This window comes from Triturus cristatus, chromosome 5_2 (genome assembly GCF_964204655.1).
Source record: "Triturus cristatus chromosome 5_2, aTriCri1.1, whole genome shotgun sequence".
Classification (NCBI taxonomy): Eukaryota; Metazoa; Chordata; class Amphibia; order Caudata; family Salamandridae; genus Triturus; species Triturus cristatus.
This window is the reverse complement of record NC_140588.1, coordinates 710,840,619-710,860,974: the sequence shown is the minus strand read 5'-3', so window position 1 is coordinate 710,860,974 and position 20,356 is coordinate 710,840,619. Positions and strand designations below refer to the sequence as shown.

The 20,356-nt window shown below is 45.7% G+C and overlaps 1 protein-coding gene across 1 annotated transcript in view; it reads left to right on the top strand.

Annotated features, from left to right (window-relative positions):
- The window catches only part of ZNF711 (ZFX family zinc finger ZNF711), a 207,113-nt gene that overhangs the window by 149,193 nt on the left and 37,564 nt on the right, over positions 1-20,356 (top strand). Inside the window, exon 8 of the mRNA XM_085607809.1 lies at positions 15,399-15,539. Within this exon, the coding sequence (XP_085463935.1) occupies positions 15,399-15,539 (141 nt within the window). The remainder of the gene's footprint in view (positions 1-15,398; positions 15,540-20,356) is intronic.

The window sequence follows — 20,356 nt, the reverse complement described above, 5'->3', positions numbered from 1 at the left end:
TAAAGCTCCTTGCTGCTCGACATGCACCGGCCAAGAGGATGGTCCTGGGATCAGTCTCAGAGCCCAAGATCTTCATCGCACTCAAAGTTGTCCAGGCGTTTGAGTAAATCTCACAAGAAAGAGAAGAACAAGAAGTCGGAGAGGTCTTCAACTTCGCCCCGTCTGTCAAGGTCTTCAGACGCTAGAGGGAGCATTGTCACCTGGACTGGCACTGCGCCTCCCCAAGCTTCTGGAAGCCAGTGACCCCTCCCCAACTTCGAAAGTTTTCTGAGGCCATGCACTTCATATTTGGGCAGCCCGTCCCTGCTGACATGCCTTCGGGCCCCGTGGGTTTGGGAGGAGCCCCTATTGGTTCCCTGCTGACCGGTGAGCCCCCAGTGCTAGTCGGCCCCCTGGATCCACAGATAGATCTAGACCAGTGCCGGCTGTATCACCTCAACCTTCCCCTTGCCTGTCCCAATGATGAGGCACCCTATGATGCCGGTGGTACCATCCCCATTCTAATCTCCAACTCAGACTGGTGTCGTCTGACTCAAGTGACGTCTCCCAGCACGAGTGTTCATGCAGCTAATAGGGATGATTGCCTCTTGCATACTCATAGTACCTCATGCAAGACTCTACATGCGTCCTCTCCAGGAGTGCTTAGCATGCCAATGGAACCAGGCTCAAACATCGTTCTCACAAGACTAATGCGTCCTCCCTTTGAACCTCTGCATAAATGTGAGCTCCGATTTCTAACATGGAAAGTTGCTTTCACTTCTCTTAGAAGAGTTAGTGAACTGCAAGCGCTAACTATTCAGGAACCTTTCCTACAAATCCATCACAATAAGGATGTTCTCAGAACCAATCCAAAATTCCTCCCTAAAGTCATTTCTCCTTTCCACCTCAATCAGTCTGTAGAGTTGCCAGTGTTCTTCTCGCAGCCACAGACAGTCGCGGAAAGAGCGCTTCATACCCAAATGTCAAAAGAGCATTGCTCTATTACATTGAAAGAACACAACCTTTTCGTAAGACCAAACAACTTTTTGTGTCATTTTCACCACCACACAAAGGCAACCCCATATCGAAGTCCGGGATAGCTAGATGGATTGTTAAATGCATACAAATTTGCTATCACAAAGCAAAACGTACTTTATCTGTTCCTCCTAAAGCCCACTCAACACGAAAGATAGGGGCTTCAATGGCATTTTTAGGGAACATTCCCTTACATGACATCTGCAAAGCAGCTACATGGTCTACACCGCACACATTCACAAAACACTATTCTGTGGATGTGCAAACAAAACAACAAGCTAGTGTGGGCCAGGCTGTACTCAAAACACTATTTCAAACTACTGCAACAGGTACTGGTGGTCACCGCTAAGGATGGGTACTGCTTTACAATCTATGTGTGTGTGATCTGAAGCTCATATGCCTCGAGCGGAAAATGCTACGTACCAGTATGCATCTGTTCTTGGCATGTAGAGCTGCAGATCCACACACGTGCCTGCACAGCACTATTAACCCCTTCGGTGCTCATGACGGAATGGTTCCGTCATGACCCACGGTTGAGCTGTGCTCATGACGGAACCATTCCGTCATGACCACACCCGCGCAAGATTCCGTCAGCACAGCGGCGGAATCTGCGCAGCATCGAAGGGGTTAAAGTGTGGGTGCTAACCCACCTCTCTTTAAATCTGAACATTTATTTATTTTTGCAAAACGTGTCCGGACAACGGCACAGTCCATGAAAAACAGACTGTCAAGGCTAATTATGGACGTCTGGTCACTTTACACATAACGGATTTCTCTTCCCCCTCATCTTTTGGATTTTAGCTTTGATTGTGGGCATGTACTAGAGCTCGGTGCCTTAGGCACTTAACTACTTCGGTACTGCTTAGGCCAGATCTGGCTTGGTAAACGTTGCCTTTCATTTAGTGCAATCACCACGTTAACAAGCTCACACACGTATAGTCTATGTAAAGTACTTTGGATAAAGACTTTGTATAAAACACGCTTTTATAATAGTTAAACAATCCCCCAGCCCCGGGAATCGAGGTGTTTTTTTGTAATAACAAGTCATAATATAGCTGCTTCCCTTCCCGTCTTGAAATCCATCAGAAAATGCATCACACCAGTGACCTAAAGAATGCATTCTGACCTTATAATGCATATTCAACAGTGCAAGAGTAAATAACTGTACTGTGTCTTCAGTAGAAATGTTAAAACTAAAAATGTGCTCCTTTTTGAAATCTTGAGTGGTTGCCGTGGGGGAATCTAAAAAAACAAGAAGTCCACACAATGCCACTCTATAATTATGCATCTTGAATAGGGGTCCTGGGTTTATGGCATTTTTTTTTAACATTTGTCTGTATTTATCCGTATTTTTTGGGGGCAGTCTTATTGGTATTATTGGTATTTTTTCACTTTCATTTTGTGTTTTGTGAACAAATGAGGTTATAAGATTGGACATTTCCACATTTATTTAACTGATAAACGCACACTCATACTCTGATAATTGTTGTGTATTAGCAAACTAAGCAGCCAAATATAGCATACCAACACACGCACATACTAGAAATGTATGTTAATATAGGCCAATATTTTACGAGATTCCATCCCGTTTTTAAAGTTCCCCATTCTGTGTATTTGCTCAGCTGTTGACCTGGAATTCCTGAACGAACACGGAAAGACACTTATAAGAAGCCTGATTTGAAGTATTTTTCCACTTTTAAAGATAAAAGCAGACAGATCTATGTGTAAAAATGGAAAACTGTGAGTCTTAATCATAAACAGTCTTGAGTTAGGGTGGGGGTGTACGTTTCCGCAGTGCATGATCACGAAAGAGATCCCTTGGCATCAAAGGGATTGAGTTTGCTCCTCTACAATGGTAGTATGTCACTCCACACCTCCACCCTGCAATTAGGACCTGCACCCCAGGGCTGATAACTTACTTAACCTGAAGCCTCGCAGCGCATGATAATTCAGACAACTACTGGAGACACTCCGCATGGAGATATCATAAAACCCCCTGTAAAGACTATCTAAAAACCCACCCCTTTTTAGATTCCCTTTTGTTCTTCGGCTGTCCAGACACTTTCCTTCACTACTTCGCCCTTCTGATCCCCTTAATCATGACATACGCTTTGGCACTCTTTGGTCACTCCACATGCTCCCTCTGCGCTACAGATACAGCCCCTTTCCAAATGATGGAAATCAATTTATGCCTACACTCAACCTTCCACTTAGAGGTCCAAAGAACACTGTACCCTCTCTCTCCACTTTTGCACATGCACAGTGCAAACGCTGCCCTCCCCAAATATTTTGTTATCTAGTCTCCATATCCCAATTGGGTGTTCCATAGATAAGCTGCAAGGAGTATATTTTCCCCATAAAACAAATAGTACACCACACCACTACCCCTTCCATACACCCTACACCAATGGATATCACATTTTCATATTCCCCTTTCTACTTTGAGCAAAATGGGAAAGTGAAAGGGCGCCCTCATGTTACATAACCTGGTAACGTTAATGGTAGACATTAAACATAACCAGCAGAGAGCTTCAGAATTTGTGGGTTATTTTTTCATGGCTAAATTCAGAGGGCAGTTTAAACATGCGCACACCACTGCTTTCTACATATTAGATTTAAAGTGTGACAAATAATATAGTGTAGAGAGCAGTACCTCAAGCTAGCCTGTACCCCTGAAGTCAACCCCAACATTGTTAGCAAGCATATTGGGCAAATGGGCCTCTATGGAGCCATTCCTCCCCTCCATGTGCATATACTCCATGTCTTCTTGCCTCCAGCAAAATGTGCAGGTGGCAGGGTGAGGGCAGACGCAAGTACATTGGTTCTCTGTCATCCTCAGATCTTCTGTCTCCCTTCCTGAGCAAACAGTCATGCTGTGTAGTTGTCTGCTGGCCCGAGAGTCTCCCTCAGCCTGAACCCAGTCCTCTTCAGCTCACCATCATAGACCGTCTTGCAGGGACTTTCTTATCTGGCTCCTTCATTATCTCAGCCACCCCTTAGGAATCCGGCCTATATCTGTGCCAGCCATGATTAGTCCTGAGACACCTCCAGCCAAACCGCAGACAATCCTAGAATGGAATCTGCCTTTTCACAGCCAACCGCCTCCAGCTCTCTAACCACCATAAGTCGCCAGCTGCTTACCCTCAGAAGGCATTAGAAGCCCTAACCTAACAGTGATACTAACCTAACCCTTAGAGACTTTAAGCTTCAGATTCTCTAAACAGGCCCTTATAGACCACCCGTTCTGTTGCATCCACACTCACCTGCATTAACAGTGCAGACAGGCACATCATTATTGTGCAGGTCCAAGGGTACCACTTTGCGTCAAGCAATGTCCAAACTTTAAGCTAGGCACATAGGAAAGTGAGGTGCCAATTTGCAGTAACCTTGCCTGTGCGTAGAAACCCATTTGCTTTTTTAAAAAAATATTCAACTGGGTTGCGCTGTGTTGAAGTCTAGCAATGTTCACTTGCCTTCTGCAAAGGTTTGAAGTCAGCTGCAACCCAATAGTTCAATTAGGTTATAGCTACCAGAGCACTGCAGAAAAAAAATGGACTGATTGTGTTTCCCCATTGACACAGAAATGGAAATACACTTTGGTACATCAGGCCCTTAAATCTTTCAGTAGTTATGTATCTTTCAGTACTTGGGTTGGCTTTGTAGGTGGGCAGGCACCAGTGACGGGTGCCATTACAGGCTGTTTTTTGGTGTGGTTCTCTATAGTGCTCAAGGCCCACCTGGTTAGGTCCTAGAGCCTCATTTAAAACAGCGAGCATCTTGTTATCAAGTTGCTGTGCTGTAACTGTACCATGTAGCTCTGAAGTGGTGGGAGGTTGTGGCGCCGCCAGAATTTCCATCTCCACTGCAAACTCACTGACTGCTCTGGGGCATGCCCACATGCCCTGTGGTCCCTGCAGGTTGGTAGAACTCTAGCATAAGCACGCTTCTTTGTGAGCGACAAGATGGTATGGCATGTAAGTGCGTTACGATTTGTGCACCAGAGTGTTTGTTCAAAAACAATATGTGCTTCAGAACTTGTCAGATCTTGCAATCTTCTTCACTCCGATAATCTTTCCAATTATCTCCAGATCTCCCATGGTTTAGTGTAAGACGCCATTCCTTATGTAATTGTGACTAAACAGGGACACAATATGTATTTTTTTTTTCACCAAAATATTTATTATTTTCCATTACAAACTTAACCAATAGAGGCATGAATTGCATTTCCAATGAACTATAAATACAATAGAAACACAAGCTTAGGTGTGTCTAACCCATCACCAGTGACACGAGAGCTAACAGTAAATGTTGTAGCACATGGGATAATCAGATGCTTCACTAAAAACGTATAAGATCCAAAAGGCGATACCTATTGGCTTTGCTAATGCTTGTATGTGTATGTACTTTGTGGGCCCTGGAGATCAGCCCTAAAACTTGTCTGCTTCCGCTTAGGGACTTTCTTTTCTGTTCAACCGCCTCTATTTAACTGTCTTGATAGAAAACGACCAGCAGAGGTCAGTAAAATCCCTGAATTGCTTTCTGCTGAGGGACTTACTTTTTAAAAATTTTCGGGCAACTGCCTCTATTTAACTTTCTTGATAGAAAACGACCAACAGAGGTCAGTACCAGAATCACTTTAGATTCCAGTCCATAGATGACCTCTTGTATATACTTTAGTATATACTTATTATATACTTATATGTGTATGTACTTTGTGGGCTCTGGAGATCAGCCCTAGGACTTGTCTGCTTCTGCTTAGGGACTTTCTTTTCTGTTCAAGTGCCTCTATTTAACTGTCTTGATAGAATTGCTTTCTGCTGAGGGACTTTCTTTTTTTTTTCTTTCTGGCAACTGCCTCTATTAAACTTTCTTGATGGAGAACGACCAACAGAGGTCAGTAAAATACCAGAATCACTTTAGATTCTAGTCCATAGACAATAATATTTTTTCAAATCTTGTATTTTCAGTGATATGACCACCAAAGACCCTGATTTCATATTAAAAACAGAGCTTTGGACTATACCATTTCATGCTGAAAGTCAATCTTACTCTCCATGTGTTCCCATACCTGGTGTGTCGCACAGTTTGGTGCTTACTTTTCTCTCCATATTAAAGAACAGTAGATGTTTCAGCGCCCAGGATAATGTGCTGTATAGCTAAATACATATAAGGTCCCAAAGGCGAGACCGATTGCATTGCAAATGCTTGTTTGGGTAAGCTGTTCATTTGACCCCATGCATTCCTGTTCTCAGTGCAATACATATCTTTTTACTGCACTTGTCTCAGCCACAGAGATTGGGAATTGCTAGTGCGTTGCACTGACCATCCCTTTACTATTTTTCTTCTGATATGGTAATTAGAGTAAACTCTCCCTTTCTGCCAAACCTAGTTTATGAATTTTACATACGTCATCATCATTATCTACCTAAAGCTAAGACTTTTTTCCATAGGTTGGGCCCACTTTGAGATTCGTTACAACTCACTAAAAAAAATATGCACCTGATACCCATCTTTGTGTTAGGTTCCCTGGTGCCAAAAAGGGTCAGACTGAATCTGAGAAGACATCTTTGAGAGAGATTGTCCTTTGCATGTTGTTTTTCTATGAAGTAAAATATAAAATATCTTTTTGTTGGGTTAAACACTCATTCATGGGCAGCCAGTAAAAGATGTTAAAACCTTGGATATTTGCCAAGGGGTAACTTGTTTGTCAATGGGTACTTTCGCCAAGCACCGTCTCCTCAATTGTGATTCTAAAACTGATGGTAATTTTGAGTGTGATATTTATTGTAATGGGCTTGCCACTCTGATTTTGTGATTGGACCCTCTACATTTTTTTGGTAGTACTGCTAAAGGGGTCTTCTAAAGATGAGGATCTGTAGGATGGAGTCAGTAGCCTTTACATATCTGCAACAACATAGTTTTAATGAATGCTTTTAGCTTCACGCAAATTATTCATCCCCTCTCCTTTTCTGAAGTTTAAAAAAAATATTATTTCAATTTTTTTCATTCTATAACCTGAGCCAGCTGTCTCTCATTTATGGCGTCTTTGTTTAAAGGAAATTAAGGAGAAGTGACATTATGTAGCACATTTATGGACCTGTCACATTTGTAAAACGTTTGCGCCTTTGTGAGTAAAGTTACTTTAGCTACACATGGATCACATTTAGGGTGCTAAAATACTTTCTAGATCCAGTCATGAGCATATCTGTAAGGTTCATAAAGTTGCTGTCATCTGTCAAAAAAAATGTCTCAGAAGGTAAGTACCTAGTTAGTTGTAGCTTTTTTTCCATGTACCTTTATGTATTTGAATAGCGAAGACCTAGCGGAAAAGCAGTAGAGTTTAAATGCAACGATACAGTCCATGTGTGAATAGAGGGCTAGCTGGTTTCTAAGAGTGAAAGTAAAGTGTATGCGGGTGTGTGGTATTTGTATAGTGCAGTGGTTAGACCCAGCCTATTTATTGCACAATAGTTTGTATACATGTATGTGCTTTTTTAAATATAAATTCTGATAGAGACTTCTAGCCAAATATTCCTCACCTATTGAATATTACCTAGGCATCGGACTGGATCCGGAAGACTTTCAGCAGTACTTCTTCGTGCCGGTAGGTGGCACAATGCGGCTCCACACTGATGACGTTCTTCCGTGGAAAGGACTTGCAGAGCCTATGTAGGACCCACTCCTGCGCTGACGACGGTCCCTTTCTTCCTACACTACAGGATGCTGATTTGGAGCTCTCCCATCTCTGAGACACTTTTCCTCAACAGTCTCCAAATATTGTACAGCATGCAAGGGATGTCACATCCTACAACAACCCTGTGGGGATTGTTGCAAGCAGATGTCTGTGACAACCACCATCATGTGTACCTGTGGTGCCTGAGATTGAGTCCCAACTTGAAGGCCTGCAGTGACTGCACGTCAATGAACCTGAAGTCCATCTGGGACCAAGAGGCAAAACTTTACATTGCTGAGCATAAGACTCCTCACCTAGGCCATTCTAAGTCACAGGCGAAGTCCAAGGTTTGGTCCCATTCCTGCTCTAGGAGTTGCCGAAGCCACTCCCGAGGCCGATCTTCGCCATGAGCCAAATCATCCGGTGAGTTTAAATTTTTTATTTTTTATTTTACACATAAGAAATAAAAACAATACTGAGCCCGCTTGTGCCACTTTCATTTGCAATGGAGCAACTCCATGGATCTCGCTCCCGGAGTCGGCCGACTTCAGGGCTTATCCTGCAACTGGTTCCAGTACAACCCGAGTTTCAGGGCATCTGCCACTCCACAACAAATTGAACAGTTCCACGCTGCCATGCTCTGGCTCTTTGCAGCTCAGAGCTCCTCCTCCTGAAGTACCACCGGAAGGTTCACTCTTAGCACCAGTTAGGCCCTCTGAGCCTGTCAAAATGCCTCTGGCTTGAGTCTGAACCCTGCCTCTGGCACCACGGTCCACGCCATCCCTTAGACTTTGACACTGGTACTTAATCCATTGATGCTGGACGAAGAGGTGCCCACAGTAATGTCCGATTCCGAGACTGTGCCGGCCTGACCTCACTCGATTCCATGCCCAATGACCGTTGAGGCACCGCTTGCTCTTCTTCCTCCGCAGGGAAAGCATCATACTCTATATTCACTTGATTAACGATTATGACTCTGTTGCAGAGCCCTGCTAAGACAACCAGTGGTATAATAACTTGCAGGAGGGTAGTGATCTCAATACCTCCCTTGAAAAAGGCTTTCTCTCACCCCCTGGACCAGGCACTTAGGAAGCCGCTTCCAGCGCCACCTGCTCAGGGAGGTAAAGACTAATGTATTGACAGAAGTTCTCCAACCGTGGCAAACCTCTTCTGAGCACCTTCTGACATTTAATTATACCCTAACAAACACCTTATTGTAGGCATGGGCCAAACCTCGCTCTTATCACTAGTCAACTGTCAAACTGCACAATGTCATTGCCCCACCCTAGGTAATCCCACACTTTTCTGTTAGCACCCTCACCCGAAAGTGTGGTAGAGAGTCAAAACATTTGGCAAATAAGTATTTTCATCCACCAGCATAGCGCTCAGGCCAGTGAATACCAGCTGCCTGCTGGGCGCTACTCCTAGGCCCTTCGGGAGTCAATGCCTCAAGTCCTCCCAGGTGTCCCTGAGGATCTTTGACCGGTCCTTACCCAGGCCACTTAGGACAGCTGAGATGCTGCCATGTTCACAGTGCATTGTTGCTTATGGCTTGGACACCACTGATTCAATCAGGTGAGTCATCGGCATCAGTGTGGCTATTCGCTGCCACGCCTGTCTGCAGTCCACAGTTTTTTCTGCCTATGTTCAGTCGTCCCTCACGGACATGCTGTTCAATGGGGCTTGCGTATTTGGGGACATAGGAGACTCTACTTTTGAGTGGTTCAAGGAGAGGAGGGGCATGGCACTCTTATGGGCTTATCTGCCCCGCCTCACCAGCCGTATCAGCCCTACTGCTCCTTTTGCTGTTTCTACAGCAGTTCCTCATACCAATCCAACCCAGGCATAGCCCCAGCAGTTTCGCGGTTGCAACTGTGGTGCCGACTACTTCCACAGCCAAGGTCAACGGGCCACCCAGTCCTCTACCCCTCCCTTGCAACCCCCACCAGCGAAACCCCTATAGTGTGCCCTTAGTGTAGCACGGCCACTCGGTGGGAAGCAGGATTCGACGATTCTTGCGGAGTGCTGCCAATTGTTCAGAAGGGCTATGCCCTCCAATTCCTATGCAAGCTGCCGCACCTTCCACCATCTCCCAATTACTGACTGAGGATTCCTTGTTAGATTTACCAGCCAAAATTTTAGGCAGAGTCCTGTATAATAGGGTAGTAGATTTGGTCACTGAAAATAACGTGTTAAATAAATGTCAATATGGATTCCGAAGTGTAATAGGGACAATCGATCGATGCCTCAACTTAAACCTGATCATTGGGAAATATACAGTAGCCAAGCAGTCTGCTCTATATCAAGCCATTATTGATCTGACAATGGCCTTTGATTGTGTTAATTGCGCTAGGCTGTGGCAATCATTAACCTGCCAATGGATCCATCCCTATTCCACTTGTTGGTCTCCTTGCATATTGACACTAAGACCCAAATCAGGTTTGGGAACAAAGGAGAAGTCACTGATGAATTTAGTATCAGTTGGTGGTTCCCCAGGGGTGTGTTTTAGCCCCACTTCTTTTTATTTTGTACATAAATGATAGTAGTAAGGAGCTTAGTAAGTGCACCACAGACATGCCCATGGTGAATGGTGCCCCCACACCAGCAATACTGTATGCGGATAAAGCAGTTTTAATTGCTTGCACCCCCAAAGCCTTGCATCATCTAGTTCTCTCCTTTGTCAATGTCATGGCCAATCTGGATTTATCAACTAATTTTACTAAGTCTTTATAATGACTTGTGGTCCAAAACACGTGCGACCCTCAACTGTTACGGTGGGTAAGAAAGTGCTATTAAACACCAGCTCCTTCTTTTACCTGGGGGTTACTTTCAGTTCCTCTGGGACATGTTTTGCGCATATTGCACAAAGTAGGACCAAGTTTTCCAGGGCTGTTGACTCACTGCTTAGTCTCCCATCACCCAAGGGAGAGTGGGTTCTCTCACCCCTCTTACAAATATATTCGGCACAATGCGTCCCTATAGCAACTTATGGGGCAGGCATATGGGGCCTGGGTGGCTCGCCTACCCTCCAAAGGGAGGAAAATCGATTTTGTTGGAGAGTACTGTCAGCCTCCGTGTCCACCTCCATTTTCATTTGCCACAATGAACTAGGCTTAGACTTTTTTATCGACTTTATCTGTAGCCGGCCAGTCCTCTTGTGGCTTTCTATCTGGAGCTCAGAAGAAGCAAAATCAACTAGAGAGATAGTTTTAGACTGTTCGGCTTGCGATAAGGGTCTTTTGATCCCCTGATTAGCGTACGTCAAAAAGTCTCTGGAAGCCATTGGATTGGCTGATATGGTTTTAGATAAAATGTCGCGGGCAGCCACTGTTTCAAAGCAGGTGCAAGTCTTGCTGCTAGAAAGAGCCAAAGAAGAGAGGATGAGGGCTGGAAGACACAAATCAATTGTTAAGCATTATTCATATCTTTATCCCGGGGCTATCTCTACCAACTACCTGCAGAACACTAATAAGAGGTGGGTATAGTCTTTTTTTGTTCAGTTTCCGGGCTGGTATTATGAAATATTTACCTTGTTTTCCGGCTGGACACTAACCGCTTGACTCTACAGCAGTGATACTCAAAATACGGCCCGGGGCCGCATGCGGCCCTCCTGACCTTTACATGTGGCCCCCTGGGCAGCAGCAGCACTGGGCTACTGTGTACTTAACTCCGCACTAACATGGAAAGAAAATTTAAATATACAGCAAACACCTATTTAAAGGTTTATTGCAGTTAGGGAAAGGAAGTAACTAGGCCCTTCACTATAGGAACACCTTAATTTTTAAGGACAGCTACTAGATATACATGCTTTGCTTTCCCTACTCCCACTTTACACCCCCTGCTGGCATCAGTGCGGCCCTCTGTCACATCATAGACCAAACTTTGTGGCCCCTGGGAAAATGTTTGTGAGTACCCATGCTCAAGAGAATGCCCATGTACTAATTTGCATAAACAAGCTGTGGAACATTTCCTCTTCTTCTGTGAATGCTAGAAAATGTTACCAAAAAATTCTTCATACCATTTTTGAAGTTTAGGAATCTACGGCTTAGTATGCAAGCGTATTATTTTTTATTTGCATTATGAGATGACGAAACATGTGGTCATGTGATTCTGTTTCTTAAAGCCTCAGTCCACTCCAGGAGGTCAGTGATTTTGGATTAATTTCAGGGCATTGATAAATCTGTACTTGACTCTGTTTTAATTTGGGTTTTATTCATCCCCAACCTGTTTTTATCCTGATTGTTGGTCATTAATATCCCAAACCTGATCATTTTACGTATTCTACTTGCATGTTTAAGCACTTGTATTTTATCGCTAATTGTGCACGTCTTGCAGGCTTTGATGGCTGTTCACAGCCGAAAAAAGAGAATCTTGATAGATTGATTCATTGACTGAGGAGGACCATCTTTCTATTTTGCAGCAGAAAGTGCAAGCCCTTATGGCCAAAGGGGCTATCTAGAGGGTGCCTGTGTCAGAATTGGAATTTTGGTTGTTACTCCTGCTACTTCCTGGTGCCCGTTAAGGACAGATGCCCCAGGCCTATTTTAGACCTGCGCCCTCTCAATGCCTTCCTCGGATGGAAAAAATATATCACACTGGCCCACTTGCTGTATGCCTTAAGCACTAGAGACAGGATGGTGACATTGGTCCTGCAGGATGCCCATTTCCATATACCCGACCTGTCGGTCCACTGACGTTACCTGCTGCACGTGGTGGGACAGGAGCATTTTCAGATTTGCTGTGCTCCTTCTTGGTCTCACCACTGCCCCTCAGGTGTTTATAAAAGGGATGGTGGAAGTGACAGAACATCTTTGAAGGTCGAGGGTGCCAGTCTTCCCCTAACTCGACGACTGGCTGTTGATGGCAGGCAGTCATCAGCCACTTCAAGACTACGTCAAACCTCCTGTCATTTTTAGGGTTCACTATCAATGTGCCCAGGCCACACCTGAATCCTTCCCAGATGCTTCCTTTTATCGAAGCCATTCTGGACACAATTCAGTTTTGAGTCTTTCCCCCGGGAAAGAGAGTCCAAGAGTCTAGGCCATTGAGGATAAGATCCCGATCTTTCTGGGAGGTCGACTCTGAGGCTGCTGAGAATGATAGCCTCCTACGTACTGCTGTTCGACCATGCCTGGTTGTATATGTGGGCAGTGCAGCGGATTCTGAAGTCTCAGTGGGCCCAACATCAAGGGATCCTCCCTGACCTCATTCAGATTTTTAAAGAGATTTCAAGTGAGCTTCAGAGGTGGTTACTGTACAGCGATTGGGTCTGTGGTAGACCCCTCTCCCTTTCCCACCCAGAGCTGACAGTGGTGACCGATGCATATCTTCTAGGTGGGGGTGGCCATCTGGGAGAGGTGGACATCAGAGGCTTCTGGACTCTTGCGGAGTCCTAGCTCCACATCAGCCTTCTGGAGCTGAGGGCTAACTGCCTGGCGTTGAAAGCCGTCCTTCCAGTCCAACAAGGGGAGGCTGGTAAAGGTGCTCACAAACAGTACCACTGCCAACTGGTAGTCCAACAAACAAGGCGTGGGGTGGTGGTTCAGACACAGTAACAGGAGGCCTTGAACCTCTGGAATTGGGTAGAGCACAAAGGAATTTTCCTGGCAGTAAGACACCTGGCAGGATTATTCAGTGCTAGGGAAAACGAGCTCAGCCATCGGTGCCTAGCGGCCCACAAGTGGGATTTACATCTGGATTTACATCTGGATGTTATTTGGGGTCTCTTCCACGAATGAGTAGAACATTGGCTCGATATATTAACCACAGAGAACTTGCAATGTTAGCGCTCTGCACGTTGGAGTTTACAAGATGTCTCTCGCTCAGAAACGCGTTCCACCACAGGTGGAATGTGGGACTTCTGTATGCCTTTCCGCCGATGATACTCCTGCCCGGAGTTCTCAAGAAGATCAGTACTGACCAGGTCCATGTCATTCTAGTGGGCGTGGATTGGGCACGGAGAGCATGGTATCCAGAACTCCTGGGGTCTAGTATCAATCCTCCCCTTTAGGAGGACCTGTTGTTGCAGCAGCAGGGCAGGATTCAGCACCCGAGCCATCCCAACTGCCATCTTTATGCATGGAGATTGAGTGAGGACAGCCAAACACCTTTGACCTTATTCCGGAGTTGGTTGATGGTTTCTTGGCAGCCAGGCTTCCCTCAACTAAAACATTATACGCCTTTGTTGGGAAAAATTTGGGACTTAGTGGTGCTCAGCAGAATGGCCTCTAGGCCAAGTTATCGACGTTTTATTGTTTGTTTTGTCTGTAGCACGGCATGGTCTTGCCTTAGGCACATTTAAAGTGTAGCTTTCTGCTCTTTTGGCTTTTTTTTTCGGTTGCCGAATCTGACTTTTGTTCAAGTCTCCTGTTAAACGAGTTTTGAAAGGGTTACACCATTTATTTTATCCTTCTCCCATTATCATGTCATAGTGAGACATCTCCTTTCTAATGTGTACTCCATTTGAGCGCTTCACAGCTGCCCCTCTCACGACAGTGTTCCTCTTCACCATAACAGCTCTAGGGTTTGTGAGTGAGCTACAAGCCCTCTCTGCCACCCACTGTACACCACCTTCTTCCCAGACAAACCGGTTGTGAGGAATCCGACATTCTTTCTGTGAAAAGTTGTGACGTCATTGCACATCGGTCAATGTACACTCTGCTGGCATTCTATACTCCGCTGGCATTTTATACTCCGTTTCACACTTCTGGGAGGAGAGAGTCCATCGCTTAGTCCCCAAGAGAGTGCTGAGCTTTATAAATCATACAAAAGGCCACGGGGTGGACAATCAGCTCTTTATGAGGTTCGCTGGAGCGAAAAAGGCAAGACTGTATAGAAGAGGTCCATTTCATACAGAATTGTGCTCTGCATTAGAATGTGTAATGCACTGGCTAAAAAGCGCACCCGGAAGGACTGTGTGCTCATTCTACTAGAGCCAAAGCTGCTACCCTTGCGTTAGCACACAGAGTCCCTGTCCTAGACATTTGCCTGGCAGCTACGTGGGCATCCCTCCATACTTTCACAAAGCACTATTGTCTGGAAAGTCGGGCTCGCCTAGAAGGGCATTTTGCCCCCTCAGTACTTCAGCACTTTCTGGTTTGAGGCTTTTTATAGCCCACCTGCAATTAGGAACTGCTTTTTTATTTATTCAAAAACTGAGGAATCTACTGCTAAAAGTCTCTATCAGAAGAACAACTTATTTACTGTCAGTAATGTGCTTTCTGGTAGAATCTCTATCTAGCTGGAGATTCCTCACCGACCATCCCATCGTCCCTGTTCTGTGATTGGACTCTATCTCTTAATAAGATCCCAAGTCTAGGATTCTGCACACTGGTTACACCAATTTGCTTTTGGAGCCTTGTGTCTGGGGGTGGAGGTTGGCGGGGGATGGGGGGCGTGGACAGTCTGACATCAATGCGCTTGAGTGGTGCCATATATAGGCTACATCATTTTCCATAGCAGAACGAAGTTACTGCGGAGCTGCATAGCACTACCTACTGGTGCACAGAGGTACTGCAGAAAAGTTTCCAGATCCTGTCTGACGCCTGGGGAATAGTCAAAACGGGAGGAATCTGTGGCTAGATCAAGTCTCTACCAAAAAGAGCCTTACGAAAGGTAAGTAACTTGTTCTATAGTTGAAAGTTCACATGCCATTAGTTCTTTTCTAAAGTGTATGATCTATTCAGTCGGGTAACAACTGGTATGTTTCTAGGCAGCAACGTAGATTCAAGGATTGACAACAAAAATGTTACAACGGCACAGTATCTACAAATATGTGACATTACCACAAACAGAACATTTAAACAGAAGACAAAGAAGAGGAGAAGAGGTGAAACGAGGCAATGGCAAACTGGTAAAATGCTTTATTTTCTTTTAGCTGTATTGATTCAGTTGTTGGGCCTGATCTGTTATCCCTTTCTCATCTAAATTGGAAGATCATCTGTAATTTGGTGGCACAGCCACTGTACCCTTGATAATCACCCAAACTAAAATTACCCCATACTATTTAGTGGATTTCTAACCAGAATGAGACAAGAGGAGCTCATGTGCACATTTTAGGCAGCACGCACTCTTTAAATTTAATGATTTCAAGCTAAAGCTGGTTTATTATCAAAGCTAAAGTAGAGCTAAGCATATTTTTATAAGACCTTCATGGCACCTTTACATGTCCATATTATGTCTGTATTATAACACACCTTGACCAACGATTGTGCAGTTTTTTCCACAAAATTATAATTATACCAGTAATGCATGTTTGCTGGCAAAGTGTTTTTTTTGTTCTGTTAAAAACACCCACACAGTTTTTCATTCCTAAATTCTGTACAATCTGTATGGACATCTTCCAGGTAGCAGCCACCATAAAGGCGCCCTCAGTGTAGGTTGGATGCTTTGAGCTATCTCTCCATAGAAGATCACGGTTCAAAACGTCATCCTGTAGTGACAAAAAATATATTTTCCAGGGTGGATTTTTTCCCTACTGACCAGAACAGGAAGTGTGCTTGTATGTGTCCCATACACTTCCCTCTGGATGGTTACCTTGAGGAATGTCTAGAGGTTTAATTTGTCGCCGGGTTTGCTTTACGCATTTCCGCCAATCCGGTTTTAGTCAAAGTTCTTGCTGCAGATGCAAAGTGTTGAAGAACACAGTGGAACCTCATTGTCCCAGATTAGGAGAGGAGGATTTGATCTGTTGTATCTGCCTCCTATTCCTCTTCTGCACATGGCACACCTGCTTTTGCAGCAAGATAATCAGGTCCTCTACCCCAATCTTCTGATTTTGGGGTTGCACCATTGTAGACTGAGTGGCGCCAACTGCAGTCATCCTGGCTGCCATCAGAACTTGCAGATGTTATTTTGGCCACATGAAAACCTGACACAAAATCCATTTATGAGGGCTGCTGAAATACCTTTAAGTGGACAGAGTCCGAAAGCTTGGACCCCTTTAAATTTCTCCTTTCTGATGCTCTATGCTTTGCCTGGGAGTGTCTAGCAGAGTGTATTGTAAATGGTTATTTGGCTGCACTCTCCATCATGTGATGTCTCCCTTACCAGCACTCCTTGTTCAAGTCAACAGTGGTGGAATGCATTCTGCTTAATTTCTTTTCTCCCACTTTGTTTATTGTACCACAATGGAATTTTAATCTTGTGTTAATTTTCCTTATGGCTTCCTCATTCGAGTCAATGCACAGTGCGAGTTCAACTTATTTTAAACGTTTTTAGTGGTTGTAACTTTAGCACTGAGCTTCAGGCCCTCTTGGGTGGGCTGATGGGCTACCTTCACAGTATTGTACCCATATAAATGTGCACCTGTTTTTTACTCATGCCAAAAGTGGAGTCTGACTTCCACATGGGCCAGTCCATAACTATTCCATCCTTCTTCCATCCTCCACATTCCAGAAAGGAAGAGAGGAGGCTGCATAGATTTGATGCTCGGCGTGCAGTTTCTAATTGCATTAACCCCACACGTTTTTTCCAGTTTGCAGGAGCAAAGAAGGGTAAGACGGTAACCAGACGCATAATTTCACATTGGTTTATGCTATACTTGAAGATCTGCTACGCCTTTGCAGAGAAAGACCCTCCAGCTGGCATTTATGCCCACTCCACAAAGGCATTGATGCTGCCACTGCTCTCAACAATGGTGTGCCATTGGCTGATATCTACTGGGCTGTAGATACCTCCCTGGACCTATTTAGCACCGAGCCCTTCAAAGGGTAGCACCATCCACATCTGTTGGCTGCAGATGAGGAAGTTTTCTCCCTCCGATTAGAGCTCTGGCTCCGATCTCAAAGTTGAGGATCTTCCACCAACTCAGCAAACCGTGTGTACGCTACCTCATCCCCCTCAACACCATTCTCAAGTCCAGCGCCCCTTTCCAAGGGACATCCGGCCACTCTGGAGCACCAGACACCGGCTGCGGGCCACCACTGCCTTCGGGCCATGGTCGGCACCAACCACCATTTTTCAGACATAACGCCCAGCTCAAAATCTGCATCTAAGAAACCATCAAAACTGGCTGCTTCGTCACCAGACGCTCCTTCCTCAGTTCTGTCCTGCCCATCAAGATCGACACCTTTAGCATCAAAATCTAAGCTGCCCTTGGACCCGAGACCCTCAGCGTCAACTAGAAAGTCTGACTTTGGCTCAAGCGAAATCGAACCAATCCTCCATAAACTCCAAGAGGTCATTTGGTTAATCACCACCACACATGCCAGATTCTTGCCCGCCATCTGGGGTCTGCTGCTCAGCCATCCAAATGCCAGCTGTCCTTCGAGGGAACCCATGCCAGCACCACCCAAGCAGCTCAAGGAAGCATACAAGGTCAATAGCCCTTTGCTTTGCTCACACCCATTACCTCAGCCTGTTCCACAGCGCTTACCTTCCCTGCCTACTTCTCCAGGGAACCCCTTTCTTTTACACCCCACGTCTCACCGCATTCTGACACAGTGGGCAAAGGGGGGGGGGGGCACCATGCACACTCTTCTGCAGCGTGACCCTTGGTACTCCTATGATGCAGACCCGCTGGCAGACACAGATCCCGACTTGTACTCTGCTCACCTCGCCTCTCCGGACGACCCCACATCCTACCATGAACTTATTGGCAGTTCCTCTGCCTTTCATAAGGTAGATCTCCACACTGAATCACTAGAAGAGGATTTTCTTTTTGAGACCATCTCCTCCACCTACCGGTCCACCTAATACTGCACCAAGCTCAAAGCCATGCTCTGTCATACCCCCAACATTTTTCAAGACCCAAACTGCTCTAGGGTCATTGCATCCAAGGTGGACGAAAAATGTAAGGTCTCCCCTGCTGACTCCATTTACATTGGTTGACAGCTCCCACCTGACTCTCTGGTTGTTACTACCGCCCATAAGAGGGCCAACTCCCAAGCTACTGGTGATGCCCCACCACCAGATAAGGAGAGCAAACGTATAGATGCTGCAGGGAAAAGGGTGGTGCCGCAGACTGATTTGCTTATGGCTGGGTCCAAACTGGGGCGGCATGTGGAGCAAAAAAATTATGGATTTAGCTCAGATCTGTGACTGGGAATGAGTGTTTGCCATTGTTCAGCATTCCGTCCATGGTCTTGTGTTGCTGTAGTTGCCATAAGTGGGAAGGGTATGCCCACACGTGGGGCCCATGGTCACTGTGCCACTGGATTCAAGCTAGCCTGGCTGATGAGGGGTGATACCTCCAAACCAGTCCCATGATGCTTGTTTCTGGTCCAGGGAGGACCTGACTTGGCAGTTGAGGCATGACTGTTCCATGGGGAGCAGGGTCAAGACTGATTTGCATATGACTGAGTCCAAACTAGGGTGTCATGGTGAGCAAAAATAAAATGGATTTAACCTGGATCTGTGACTGGGGGTGAATTTTTGACAATGTTCAGCATTCTGTCCATCATCTTTTTGTGTTGCTATAGTTGCCCTATGTAGAAAAGGTATGCCCAGAAGTGGGTTCCGTGCTCACTGTGCCACTGGACTCAAGCTAGCCTGGCTGATTGGAGGTAATACCCAACGACTGGTCCCAGGATGCTTGTTTCCGGTCCAGGGAGGACCTGGCTTGGCAGTTCAGGCTGGACGGTTCCCATGGGGAGCATGGTCAAGACTGATTTGCATATGGCTGGGTCCAAACTGGGGTGGCATGGCGAGCAACAAAACGATGGATGTAACCCAGAGCTGTGACTGGGGGTGAGTGTTTGACAGTGTTCAGCATTCCGTCCAACATTTTTTTGTTGGCTTTTCTACCTCACCTGTTAGACAAGGGTGTTCTCATCCAGACGAACGACAGCCATGTATTACCTTCAGACACAGGGTAGCACCCGGTCCCTCCAGCTCTTGCAGCTTGCCCAGAGCATTTGGCGCTGGGTTCTCCGCCACAAAATCCATCTGCTAGCGTAGGACTTTCCAGGAATGGATAATGAGTCTGCTGACCTCCTCAGCAGGATGTGGCAACAAGTCCACCAGTGGGAACTCCACCCGCAAGCTCTCCTTCAGTACTTCCTGAAATTGCCCTTCCCAGAAACAGACCTCTTCACCACAGTAGAAAAAAACAAATGCCTAAACTATGTCTCCAGGTTCCTTCACCCAAAATCCAGTGGCAATGTACTATGGATGATATGGTCAGCGATATTTGGCTGTACTTCTCCTCCTCTCCGACTACTTCCATTTGTGGAGTTCAGATGCTTCAGCAGATGTCTTTCGCCCTCGTCCTGGTGGCTCCCACAAGGGCCCGCCAACTCTGGTTCACAACTCTGCTGGAACTCTCATTGGTTCCTCACAAGAGGCTCCCTAACAGGCCGGACCTTCTCACGCAGAACCACAGAGAAATCAGTTACCCAGACCTTGCGATTTGGCTCCTGAGGTCCTAAAGTTTGAGTACCATAATCTTCCTCCTGAATGCATGAGCTTTCTCAAGGAAGCACGCAGATCTACTACCCGTACCTGCTATGTGGACGAACGGAAGATGTTGGAGTTCTACTATCATTCAAACAGATCAATCCTTTAACGGCCACAGTACAGGACATTGTCTTCTATCTGCTTCACTTGCAGGTTTGCAGACTGGCATTCACCTCTATACAGCTACGCATGGCCACTGTGGCTGCCAATCTTCAGAACAAACAACAGGTCTCTCTCTTCAGGATTCCAGTCATTAGGGCTTTCATGGAGTGT